Consider the following 13726-nt stretch of genomic DNA (forward strand, 5'->3'; position numbering starts at 1 on the left):
CCCCTTCCAGACCACAGTGAACCAATCCCCCTCCAGACCGGAGTGAACCAATCACCTTCAGACCGCAGTGAACCAATCACCTTCCAGACCGGAGTGAACCAATCACCTTCCAGACCGGAGTGAACCAATCACCTTCAGACCGCAGTGAACCAATCCCCTTCCAGACAGCAGTGAACCAATCCCCTTCCAGACAGCAGTGAACCAATCCCCTTCCAGACAGCAGTGAACCAATCACCTTCAGACCGCAGTGAACCAATCACCTTCAGACCGCAGTGAACCAATCACCTTCAGAACGCAGTGAACCAATCCCCTTCCAGACAGCAGTGAACCAATCACCTTCAGACCGCAGTGAACCAATCCCCTTCCAGACAGCAGTGAACCAATCACCTTCAGAACTCAGAGAACCAATCACCTTCAGAACGCAGTGAACCAATCCCCTTCCAGACTGAAATGAATCAATCCCGCACGGCTCACACGTGACATGTGACATGTATCTACAAATAATGACCTCTACTACAACCACTGCCTACAGCAGGAGCCCGTCCATCTCGGGCTAGCGAGCTCAAGGACAGACCCCACAAACCACATTGTGACCTACTTGAATGCAGATTCGCTCCCCCGAGGATTTTGGCTCTGATTCTGAACCTGTGTCTGACTCGAGCTCCAAACCACGTGTCGGATCAGGAGCACTCTGGGCGGTTCCTCACAGACACAAACACACCTGAGAACTTAAACATCCTACCCTCTACTCAGGTTCTGCACGGCGAGAGAGAGAGAGAGAGAGAGAGAGAGAGAGAGAGAGAGAGAGAGAGAGAGAGAGAGAGAGAGAGAGAGAGAGAGAGAGAGAGAGAGAGAGAGAGAGAGAGAGAGAATGTACGTGTGTGTGGGTGTCTCTCGGTTCTGACGCGGTTCTCAGTCCCTCTCCTCCACCACCCCAGGGTCCTACCGAGGGAGACTCACCGCTCAGGCGCCCCCCGCCCCCCCCCCCCCCGCCTGAGCGGACTCGCTGGGCTACTCGCTGGGCTACTAGCCAATGGGCTGCGAGCAGGGCGGAGGGAGGAGGGAGGGAGGGTGACCGCCGCTCGTAGTACCGCGCGTGGTGCTGCTGTCAACAGCTGGGACGCTCGCTCTCCTCCGCACTACAGACCTGCGCGCGTCACGTCACGTCTCTCCGCTCCTCTCCACCGGTCAATGGATTACACGGTGTCACTCCAGGTGCAACACCAGCTCGCGCTGTCCCCAACGCACGTGTACGAAGGCTACAGCTTGGAGTTACAGGTAGGGTACGCGCGCTTCCGTTTGTTTACTCCACTGTGACTGTTTGTCAATCAGCGCGCGTCCATTCCGCGCATGCAGTATAGGTTAAGGCTTTGGGATGCACACGAACGCCCTTGGATACTGGATACCCGACCCGCTGTGGCGTTGTCTGTGTTCCGCTGCGGCGAGGTGGCACCGTCGGTGCTGCGGGTCGGTGTTGATGCGCAGCGGCAAGAAGCGGCGGGCGGTGGATCCGCGCGCGAGCGACGCGGCGACGCTGCACCGCGGTTTGAAAAGTATAGCGCCAGCCTGCGCCACATGAGGGCTGCAGGCTCGCTTTGAAGTTCACCATCGCTCTCCGTGTTAACTATTCGAGGTTCAACAGTGTTGATGGTGCATCACCGTGTTGGTGGAAGCTGTGGAGGCGCTACAGCAGTCTCTCTCTCCCTCTCTCTCTGGTCGCTTCTCTCTCTCCAACCGCGCTGCGCTCATTCCCCATTAGCGGCTCTTTGCTCTTTCGGCTGGGTTGCCTTAGATGTTCTTTCAAGGTGACATTCAGAGAGAGTGAGGAGAAGAGAGGAGAGCAGAGGAGAGCAGAGGAGAGCAGAGAGGAGGGCAGGAGGAGAGAGCAGGCAGGTGTTCATTCAGCCTGTAGCTCTCTGTCTCCTCTTCTTTCCTCAGGACCAGAGATGAGCGTCGACCTAAAACGTTGAAAACTGCAGGACGTGCAAATCCAATGTGCCCACTTATCCGATCCTTTCCTGGCTCTGTTCCTTTGTCAAATTTCTTTACTTCTTGACTTTTTGTTAGGAGAATGTCGAGTCCTGCCTTATTTAATCACAACGGTGTTTTCAATAGTTCGGCTTGATAATTGCTCTCTCTCTCTCTCTCTCTCTCTCTCTCTCTCTCTCTCTCTCTCTCTCTCTCTCTCTCTCTCTCTCTCTCTCTCTCTCTCTCTCTCTCTCTCTCTCTCTCTCTCTCTCTCTCGCTTTCTCTCTCTCTCCCCCTCTCTCTCTTTCCTTCCTTCGTTGTACTAGTGTGCTTTAGTGTTCATGTTCTGCAGTGTTAATGTATTGTGTACTGCAGTGTTATACTTCAGTATCAGTGAGTGTACTGCAGTGTAATACTAGTATTACAGTGTTAGTATGTTTCAGTATGAGTGTACTGCAGTGTAATACTACAGTAGTATTACAGTGTTAGTATGTTTCAGTATGAGTGTACTGCAGTGTAATACTTCAGTAGTATTACAGTGTTAGTATGTTTCAGTATGAGTGTACTGCAGTGTAATACTACAGTAGTATTACAGTGTTGGTGTGTTTCAGTGTGAGTGTACTGTAGTCTATTAGTATAACGGTGGTGTGTTTCAGTATGAGTGATGTTGTGTTCCCTGTACTCCACAGTTTGTCCGTCGGACCATAGGGTCACTAAAGGGGTTTAGTTGGTGAAGGTTAATCAAGTCGTCATCACAGCTACATTCTAATGGATCTACTTTCAGCATCAGCCAAGATAGGCTAAATATGTCCCAGCCTTAGATACTGGATACTCAAATTACTTAAATGCTATGAGTGTGGAGCGTCCTTACACTGGACTCTGAAAGGGTCTTCGCTCGAGGAAGTACAGGGCATGATGTGATATACCTGTACAGGCCACTAGGGGGACCCTGACCAGCACGAGTGACCAACACTACTCTCTCTCTCTCTCTCTCTCTCTCTCTCTCTCTCTCTCTCTCTCTCTCTCTCTCTCTCTCTCTCTCTCTCTCTCTCTCTCTCGCTCTCACTCACTATCGCGCTCTTACTCACTCTCTCTCTCTCTCTCTCTCTCTCTCTCTCTCTCTCTCTCTCTCTCTCTCTCTCACACACTCCCTCTCACTCTTTCTCTCTCGCAATTTACAATTCATTTCAATTCAAAAGAGCTTCATTGTTATGATTATGGTTTGCCAAAGCAGCTCATAGAAATTAAGCAAAGGAAAAACGTAAAGTACTTAAACAAAAAGGTTGAAAACAAAGTCAAATTGAAAAAAAAAGTCATTGATTATCAGTGCGAGTACAGTGCAGAGAAATGAGGTCATGGTGGGTGAGTGATTCAGATTATTTCCTGGAACTGGGCCACAGAATTAGTCTTTACCCGTCTCTCGGCCTTACTGACAATGTGAACAATACAACATGGAGATCTCTCTCTCTCTCTGTCTCTCTCTCTCTCTCTCTCTCTCTCTCTCTCTCTCTCTCTCTCTCTCTCTCTCTCTCTCTCTCTCACTTGAACTCCCTATCACCTGAGATCTCTCATCTCTGCCCATCACCTGAGATCTTGCACTCTATATCTCTCTCCCTCTTGCTCCCTCTCTCTCTCTCTCTCTCTCTCTCTCTCTCCCTGCGTCTCCATCTATCTCAAACTCAATCCTATATCGCTCTCTCTCTCTCTCTCTCTCTCTCTCTCTCTCTCTCTCTCTCTCTCTCTCTCTCTCTCTCTCTCTCTCTCTCTCTCTCTCTCTCTCTCTCTCTCTCTCTCTCTCTCTCTCACACTCTCTCTCTCAGTCTTTCTATCTCTCAATTTACAATTCATTTAAATCAAAAGAGCTTCATTGTTATGGTTATGGTTTGCCAAAGCAGGTAAAAAAAATTAAGCAAAGGAAAAAACGTAAAGTACTTGAACAAAAAGGTTGAAAACAAAGTCAAATTGAAAAAAAAAGTCATCGATTATCAGTGCGAGTACAGTGCAGAGAAATGAGGTTATGGTGGGTGAGTGATTCAGATTATTTCCTGGAACTGGGCCACAGAATCAGTCTTTACCCGTCTCTCTAGGCCTTACTGACAATGTGAACAGTACAACATGGAAAGATCTATCCCTCTCTCTCTCTCTCTCTCTCTCTCTCTCTCTCTCTCTCTCTCTCTTGAACTCCCTATCACCTGAGATCTCTCTCTCTCTGCCCATCACCTGAGATCTCGCACTCTATCTCTCTCTCCCTCTTGCTCCCTCTCTCTCTCTCTCTCTCTCTCTCTCTCTCTCTCTCTCTCTCTCTCTCTCTCTCTCTCTCTCTCTCTCTCTCTCACACTCTCTCTCTCTCTCACACTCTCTCTCTCTCTCTCCTTCATCACCTGAGACATCTCTATCTCGGTGTCGTCCAGCTTCGTTGCAGCCCCCCCCCCCCCCCCCCCCCCCAGGGTTAGGAATGTGATTCCAAACTCACTCTAAGTCGGTTCCTCGAACAGAGAGGTGGTGTTTGGAAAACTGTGTTTATTTTAATCTTCTTCCCTCCTCCAGGCTGCAACACACCCCGCCTTACGGCCTTCACACAAGGGGTGGAACACAGATATTACATATATACAGACACACAAACACACACACACACACGCACGCACGCACGCACGCACGCACGCACGCACGCACGCACGCACGCACGCACGCACGCACGAACGCACGCATTGCAGCTCTCATGTTGGGGTTCTTGTTGTTTCTGCTGAGATGAGGGCTGGCGCCCCTGTTTAGTAAATAGTACCGCTTGACCCAATTGATCGCCTCTCCTGTCCGTCTTCTTCCTGTTTGTCGACTTCCCTTTTCTCCTTTTCCAGTCTTTCCTCTTCCGCTTCCTGTTTGTCAACTGCCTGGTTCTCCTTTTCCTATCTGTACTCTTCGTCTTCCTGTTGTCCACTTCCTTTCCGTCCTCTTCCTGTCGGTCCCCTTCCTGTTTGACTACTTCCTGTCTCTCCTCTTCCTCTTTGCCCTCTTCCTGACTGTCCTCTACCCGTCTGTCCTCTTCCTGTCTGTCTTCTTCCTGTCTTTCCTCTACCTTTCAGTTTAAACGGATCCCCTATCCATCTCCACTAGGGTCGTTGATTTTCCAGAAGGTCGAAGGTCGACTCAATAGAAATCGAATCTCTGAGCCTCGACCTCCTTGTTTTACACAAGGCTGGGGCAGCGGCGGGGTCACGGCATCTCGGTCCGGTTCAATGAACCGTGGTGGTTCAGCGGGCTGGTGGTGTGTGTGCGTGTGGTAGTGTGTGTGTTTGTGTGCGTGTGTCTGTGTGTGTGTATTACAGTACATTACTAATTGCTAATACATTCCTGACGGAGAGGCTACTGCAGAGAACGATGTGACTCAGAGTCTCTGCTGGGTTTGTTCTCACTGAGTTTGGGTTCTGTTGGGAATAGGATCAGAACCAAACTCAGGACACGCACAGGAAGTGATGCGCTGGGTTCGGTTACGTCACATGACCAAGCAGATGATTTCATCCATTTTTTGCTTTCGCCCAAGATTCCTAGATTTGTACACACATACATACACAAAACCATGCACACACACACACACACACACACACACACACACACACACACACGCATGCACACAGGCAGGCAGGCAGGCACGCTCACGCACACACACACACACACACACACACACACACACACACACACACACACACACAAATACACACACACACACACGCACACGCACACGCACACACACACACAGGTGATAAATGATCACAGCTAATCATAGCTGCCTGTTTTGCCCTTTCAGACCGTAATTGTGATTAAATATACAAATAAAACTAGCTTGACCTGACCGGAACATTGGCTTAGTGTCTTCTTCAACAACCGCACCAATATGTGACCAATAGCCAGATCATACTGGATGTAATTTATAAACAGTTCTAGTAAAGGTGCCGAAGAACGCCTGCTGAAGAACCGCTGCACACTGGGACCTCATTCAACGCCCATTTATTGTGGAAACTCGCTTCAGGGAGTTGACTCAAAACAATATATCGGTCCGGTTTGTTGTCTTTTAATTGATCTGTCTCATGGGTACACCTGGTCCCAAACGGTGTGTGTGTTTGTTGTTTCACACTATGACTGCACAAACAAACAGCTGAAACATGAGTTGATCTTCTTTACAGTGTCTTCTTATTGTGACGCATCGGCCCCCGGCGCCCACTCTTGAATCAATGCAAGGGTATTCCTCCAGCGGTAAACTGATTCTATTCTATACTCTGCTCCTGATCCATCGAAATCCCATCTCAGCCTCGCCTCCGTCTCCCCAAACTATCTCCCCTTCTCTCCCTTCCCCCTCCATGTGTTCCCACAGCCCTCTCTCTCCCCACGGCCCCCTGCTGATCGGACAGGGTAATTAGAGTACAGCCTCCCTCCCCCACTCTCCCTCCCCCCTCCCCCCTCCCTCCCTCCCTCCCTCCCTCCCTCCCTCCCCTCCCCTCCCTCCTCTCCCTCCCATCTCTCCCCCTGGTAGGAGCCTGGTAGAGTCATGTCTCCCTCCCCCCTCCCTCCCCCGCCCTCCCTCCCCCCTCCCTCCCCCCTCCCTCCCCCCGCCCTCCCTCCCCCACTCTCCCTCCCCCCCTCCCCCCTCCCTCCCTCCCTCCCTCCCTCCCCTCCCCTCCCTCCTCTCCCTCCCATCTCTCCCCCTGGTAGGAGCCTGGTGGAGTCATGTCTCCCTCCCCCCTCCCCCCCTCCCCCCTCCCTCCCCCCTCCCTCCCCTCCCCTCCCCTCCCCTCCCTCCCATCTCTCCCCCTGGTAGGAGCCTGGTAGAGTCATGTCTCCCTCCCCCCTCCCTCCCCCCGCCCTCCCTCCCCCCCGTCTCCCTCTACAGGGTGCAGCTGTACGGAGGTGCGACCATAATGCATCCCATCGCAGTACAGACTGACCTTGGTCTCTCTCCCTCCCTCTGAAAGGAAGGAACGTGATGAGATGGAGACGGAGAGAGGGGGGAGAGAGAGAGAGAGAGGGGAGGAGAGAGAGTGAGAGAGGGAGAGGGAGAGAGAGAGAGAGAGAGAGAGAGAGAGAGAGAGAGAGAGAGAGAGAGAGAGAGAGAGAGGGGGAGAGAGAGAGAGAGAGAGAGAGAGAGGGAGAGAGAGAGGGGAGAGAGAGAGAGAGAGAGAGAGAGAGAGAGAGAGAGAGAGAGAGAGAGAGAGAGAGAGAGAGAGAGGGAGACAGACAGATAACGAGTGAGTCAGAGAGAGAGAGAGAGAGAGAGACAGACAGAGAGAGAGTGAGTCAGAGAGACAGACAGAGAGAGAGACAGACGGACAGAGAGACAGACAGAGAGTGAGTCAGACAGAGAGACAGCCGAGTGCAGTTGGGTAAGATATCATGGGGGGAGAGACGGCCGTTCTCCCCCCACGGTCCAGCGCTCCGTACGACGTCTTCCTGGAGAGATCCCTCCTCTTCCTCCTCCTCCTCCTCCTCCTCCTCCTCCTGCTCCCCCACCCCCTTCTCCTCCTCCTCCCCTCCCTCCCCCCTTCCCCCTCCTCTTCCTCCCCCTCCCTCTCCTCCTCCCCCTCCTCCGGCTACTAATGGATCTGCCCAGACTCATAACAAGCCCTCTATATGATGCAATAAGCGTGGCGGATGGAGCATCGATTTTTATTTTTAGCTCTAATAAAACCTGTGTTGATGCGGCCGGTCCAGTATTGAGCCTGAGGTCTCTCAGAGCCAACCCAGGGCCTGGCTCGGCCCATTGCACACGGTGCTTGTTGGTTTTAAACAGCGTTCACCCGAGGGGGGGGGGGGGGGGGGGGGGCCCTGTCCCCTATTGGAGGAGTCGAGTGAGGGAGAGCATGGGGCGAGGGGGTAGGAGTGGCCTCAGTGTTCACCTCCCGGCCCAAAGGCGCCTGGACGACGCCTGCTCTGAAATGACGTCTGAAGGACCAGCTCGTTCTTCACTAGGACCGGGAACCTGCATGGAGTGGACCGAGAGATGGGTGGACGCCTGGTTTGTCTCATAGTCTAGCAGTACCAAGCCACACGAAAGGAACACATTCCCCACAATCCTGCATGGTGTTTCCCTTGTCTGTCTGTGGTCTCATGTGATGTGAAGGCTTCGTGCTTCCGGCCTGCTAATGCTATGATGCTACACGCGGCCTGTAGGCACGGACCAGGAGGTCGCTCCACTTCTCCCGGCTCTAAGTCAGAGCGCAGACTGCCCACTGCCGCGGTGGATGCTCTCTGCTGTGCAGCGACGGCACCTGTTGCCTCCAGGCTTCTGTCAACCCAGGTTATTCATGCGCCAACCTGCAGGCCTCAGCCAATCACAGGCCTCCCTGGCTTCACCATAGCCAATCGGCTTCTGGCCTCCCCGGACCCTGCAAAGCCAATCGGCCAATCGACCACAGGCCTTCCCTGCTTGGTTGATCAGCAGGCCTCCCCTGCTCAGCCAATCAGCTACAGGCCTCCATGGCTCTGCCCAGCCAATCAGCTGCCACGATGGAGCTAGACATCAACTAGTGCGGCTGGGAGTTCCTGTGCGCTCGTGTTGTGCTGAATCTGCGAGTGGATGTGCTGCCGTCTACACCAGTGCGCCAGTGTAGTTTGATTAATAATTCACTGCATTTATCAAGGCTCACAAAATGCTTTACATAGTCACTGTGGGGATATCATACCTCATCCACGCTTACTACAACAAAAGCCTTTGCATAAATGATCCATCACAGCATCATGGAAGTGCTATATTGTTGTTTTTCTGAGCTGACGGTTTAGTGAAAACGTATAGTGTAATATGTAATACAGATTAATAATAATAATAGATTCAATTTATATAGCGTTTTTCTCACACTCAAAGCGCTTAAATTAAGATCAAGACAAATATAAACACAAAAATGATTCGATGCGTGAGCTATGTTGCCTCTAGTCTATATACGATTGTTTGGTTTGAGAACGATCTGAGCATGCTCAGAACGTTCCTGCCTTGGTCTGAACGATATTAGCATGCTCACAACGTCCCTGCCCAGGTGTGTCGTACAGTGCACACACATACACACTGCCCTTTATTTTACACCACAGTAGTTAATATGAGCGTGTTGTTTTCTTTGGTCGGTGCTGGGCTTGATGTAAAGACGCGAGGGGGTGTTTGGTTATATAGACATTTATTATATAAAGCACCGGTCCATGAAGCCATCGGGGGCTGATCTCTCCGTTAGCGCTCTCTCTATCCGGCTGAATTCATTTAGCTTCTCTGGAGACTAGCTTCCTGTTCCAGTCACCTGCCGTCCCTCTCTCTCCCCTCCGGTCAATCAATCTCTGCCTGTTTTCTCTGCCCTTTCTCTATCTGTGTCTCCCTCTACGGCCCCCTGCCTCTCTCTCCCCATCGCTCTGTCTCCCTTTCTCTCTCTTTATCTCTCCTCCCCATTCTCATTCTCTCCGACTCCATATTTCAATCTCTCCCCTTTTTATTTTTTTCGAGCTTTTTCCATCTCCCCGTCTCTTTCTCTCTCACTGCCCTTCTCTCTCGATGTATCTTCCCTCCCCCAGCCTCCCATTGTGGCACTAGGTGGCTTATCACTGCCTTTGTTTTGTGCGACTAATCGAGGTGCACACCAGAACACCGTTATCTGCCCGGCGGAGCGCACTGAGATGTATCATTAAAACACAGTTTCATTGTCTCCTGTCAGAGTCATCATAGATAATGATGGTACGAATAAAGAGCTACGCTGATGTATTCATGATTAATTGTCTATGCGTGTGTGTGCGGGTGTGTAGGTATATAGGATCAGTATTTGTGTGTCTGATTGCCTATGCGTGTGTGTGTTTGCGTGCGTGTGTGTTTGTGTGTGTTCAGTGACTGGGCGTGGCGTGGCGTCGCGGTGAAATGCGGAGTCAGCCGGAATATTTTAGGAAGTGTTCTCTAAACAAAAAGTGGGTTCCCGCGGGAGAGCGAGATTAAACTACCGACGGCTCGCATCCATCTGCGGATAGTCCCGGGAGAGAGGAGCGCCGCTTATCAGGCGGGGGGGAGCGTGGTGACGGCGCTGCGCTGAAACACTGCCTTGTTTGTGTGTTTTTGTGTTCACTCAGGCTTTTTCTGTTCCTGTCTCAGAGTTGGGCTCGGGGGGGGGGGTTCAGTCTCAGAGGGTCTAGGGGGGCTACCGGGGTGATGAGACAGGGTGATGAGTGTTCCCGGGCTTTCCGCGTCTCTTTCAGTAGGATAATGTGGCTTTTACATCATGTAGCATAGACTGATAATCTCTCTCTCCTCACTGATTACACTTATCAAAGAAAAAGAAATGGACTGCATTTATACAGTGCTTTTCTAACCAGTGGCCACTCAAAGCACTTTACCATATCGTCTTACATTCACCCATCCATAACTCACAGACGGCGATGTCCACCATCTAAGGCGACAGCTCGTCAGGGTGAGGTGTCTTTTTCAGGGACATCTCGACACTCGGGTATCAAACTAGCAACCTTCTGGTTACCAGCCAACCCGCTCTACCTTCTGAGCCGCACACCTTGGTTCTAATTTCCACCCTCACTCTGTTGTGTATAATGGTTAAATGTTCTCATGTGAGGTGAGTTTCCTGTATGTTTATAGGTGTATTCCCTTTCCTGTGCATTCTGTTGGGACACCTTGATTTATCTTTATTAAACTACATCTTATCTATATCTCATCCCCCCTGGGGATATGCTTTGTTTATGCATCGTATTTCTGACTCAAATGCACTTTGCGTCAGTCTTTGAGACAATAACTTCACCTCACCTTTTCTGCCTCCAGCTCTCTATCCCTCTCTCTCTCTCTCTCTCTCTCTCTCTCTCTCTCTCTCTCTCTCTCTCTCTCTCTCTCTCTCTCTCTCTCTCTCTGTGTCTCTCTATCTCTCTGACAGTGTAACCTGGCGTATGGGATGAACGAGCTGCTTGCAATGGATGACTTAGGTTGAAGGATCATATGTGGTGCTTACTAATTCATTAAAAACACAGTTTTTAATGAATGTTTTGGCCGGCTGCGAGACGGGTCAAATCCATCGTCATACTGTTCTCGGTTCATTCACAAACTGATGGATTGGTTCCAATCTCCAGCTCACTACAGCGCCTTTGTCAGGTCAGATGTTTGATACCGCGTCAGCGTGATTCTTAAACCTCACGCTGATGGCTAACATAAAGTACCTTAAAGTCTTTACAGCCCAACCAACACAATTAGTCTGTGACTCTGTACAAAGTGTACCTGGGTTTATCTGAGAAGCTTGTCTTTATAGCGGTCCATGGTGATGCAGTACAGGCCTGTAGTAGCTTTACTTATAAAATCCTGCTCATCCTTATGATATTATTCATCAGGCTGTTGTTTTATTCCTATTTTCTATAATTTACAAAGGGAACAAATACATTCTTCTTCTGATGGCTGGATTCGTTTTTATGTGTCGTATATTTGTAAACACTGTCCAACGAAAGTGATGCTTCATTGAGTAGGAAAAGGTTTCCTTACCCCAAGACCTCTAAAGGACAATCAGTAACTCCTCAGACCCAGAGGGCAGAATCCTTGAGAGCCCAGAAGCGGGATCCCTCCTTGATGGATCGGGGGGCAACGGGTGCTGCATGACAACGACGTGGTCGCGCAGAACAGAGAAGGAGCAGAGCATCAAGGAGACCCTATGCTAATGACTCACATCGAAGCTCCCGCTGGCTAGTGGGAAAGAGACAGGACAATATAACGGGTGTAATTCTGTTTAGTGTACAATAGGTTCCACCAGTCAGGGCGGCGTGCGGCTCAGGAGGCAGGAGGCATGTTGGCTGATAACTGGAGGGTTGCTAGTTTGATCCCCGAGTGTCGAGGTGTCCCTGAGCGAGACGCCTCACCCTGACTGCTCTTGACGAGCTGGCTGTCGCCTTGCGTGGTTGACACCGCCGTCGGTGTGTGCATGTGTGCATGAATGGGTGAATGTTAGGCCATATTGTAAAGCGCTTCGAGTGGCCAGTGGTCAGTGGCGGTCCATTTACCAATGACCCGTGTTGCATCACCATGCTACGTCCACGCTCCGTGGATGGAGCAGTACTTTGACGCCATTAGTGAAGACGCTGAGCACCGTGCAGCCGAGACGCTTCCTCTGAGCTAACCGGGAAACTGAGGAGAGAGACGACCTGGCGAGGGCAGCCGGGACGACCAGGGGGTGCATAGCATGACTCTCCCTTTACACCCACAAAGGGGGAGGAGGAGGAGGAGGAGGAGGAGGAGGAGGAGGAGGAGGAGAGTGGGAAGAGGAGGAGAATTGGCAGGAGGAGGCATTGGTGAGGAGGGGGAAGGAGAATGAGAAGGAGGGAGGCTAGGCGTCTCTATCCGATCCTCTGATCTGACTCTCACCCTCTCACCTTAAGGACACGGATTATATCGGAAGGTTGCGCAAGAATCTTTAAAACCTATTTTAAAACACGTAAACTATGCTTAAACCTGAGTCCCAACCAGAGGAGACGCAGAAGAACAGGCCCTGGCAGTCGGGCCCTAGAGCTTCCAGAAGTGTCATTCAAAGTGTTGGATAAATTATGCACGTGTTTAATATTTTAAGTCCTCTTCCCGATGAATAATGGAGTCTCCACAATCTCCTAAATTCAGTAATGACCGCAGCCAAGAAGATTTGTTGACACTTTGGGGTTCATTTCTACTGCCCTGGTCTAATCTCCTCTTGTCTGATATATTATTCAGGTTTGGCCGACGACCAATCAGAGCGGTCCAAGCCACTCTTTCTAAACCCTGCTCCGTCCATAAAGGTGACCTGGACTGGAGTTTGAAGCAAACAGCTGCGCCATATAACTGACACCCTCCCAATATGTGTCTTCTGCTGCCTACAAGTTCTTAAGTATGTAGGTCATGCAGGCAGAACTACAGAAACAGGTTAAATTTGACCTGAGGACGCCAAGCAAGATTTGGATTGGGATAGAGAGGCTGCTTGACATGGGTGTTCAGCAGGCCGGGAGAATGATGATGAAGGGAACACAGTTACTGCTGGACCATAGGTTCAAGCAGGAGTGCCCCAAGGCAACTACCGCGCCCAGGGGGAAAAACGGATGATGATGATGAGGGCTACAGGCGGCCATGTTGGTAGGACTGTGTTGGGACCGTGGCCAGGACACCGGTGTTGGCAGAGCCCCCTCGCTCAGCTGGTGGGATAGTAGCCACTGGGAGTTACAAGCAGGGTTGGGCCGGCGCCAGGATGTCTTTATAGAACTTTATTTTCCATCTGCAGCGACAGTAAATTGCCTTTGGATCGAGACGTGGTGATTTGATTTCCCGTTAAAGCCGCTATCAGCAATTTTACCCCACTTTATTTTGATTGAATCATGTTTTGATCGAGTATCGCAGTCCTCGTTCTGATTAAATTGTGTTTTGATGGAGTGTGCCGGTTCTTAATGCTGTTGGATGTGTAGCCATGGCCAGTAAACAAATGCACCATGAGAACCGTGGGACTCAACCGAAACACAATCAAAACAAAGTGGGGAAAACAGAAGTTGGTGATTGCAGCTGTGAAGGCGTCTGTTAGCATCTTCTTCTGGTCTCTTCGTGGTATACAGATGCTGACTCTTCCAGATGCTGCTTCTCCGACCAGACGTTGAGTTGTCCTGGGGAAACCCCCCTGGACTTTCTGCTCTGCTCACATGAGTACATTGTGCTTGAACTGAATACGTTTCAGAGCCTTCCTGTTTAAGGATGGTAAATGGACTGGATTTATAGAGCGCAATTCTAACCAGTGGCTACTCAAAGCGATTT

General features: G+C 50.8%; 1 protein-coding gene across 1 annotated transcript in view; it reads left to right on the plus strand.

Annotated features, from left to right (window-relative positions):
• Positions 1-1191: 1191 nt before the first annotated feature.
• Positions 1192-13726, plus strand: part of zmat4a (zinc finger, matrin-type 4a) — a gene marked incomplete in the record, with an annotated part of 51362 nt that continues 38827 nt past the window's right edge. The window contains 1 exon segment of the mRNA XM_030370426.1: positions 1192-1278. Coding sequence (XP_030226286.1) covers positions 1192-1278 — 87 coding nt within the window.

This window comes from Gadus morhua, chromosome 11 (assembly GCF_902167405.1).
Source record: "Gadus morhua chromosome 11, gadMor3.0, whole genome shotgun sequence".
Lineage (NCBI taxonomy): Eukaryota > Metazoa > Chordata > Actinopteri > Gadiformes > Gadidae > Gadus > Gadus morhua.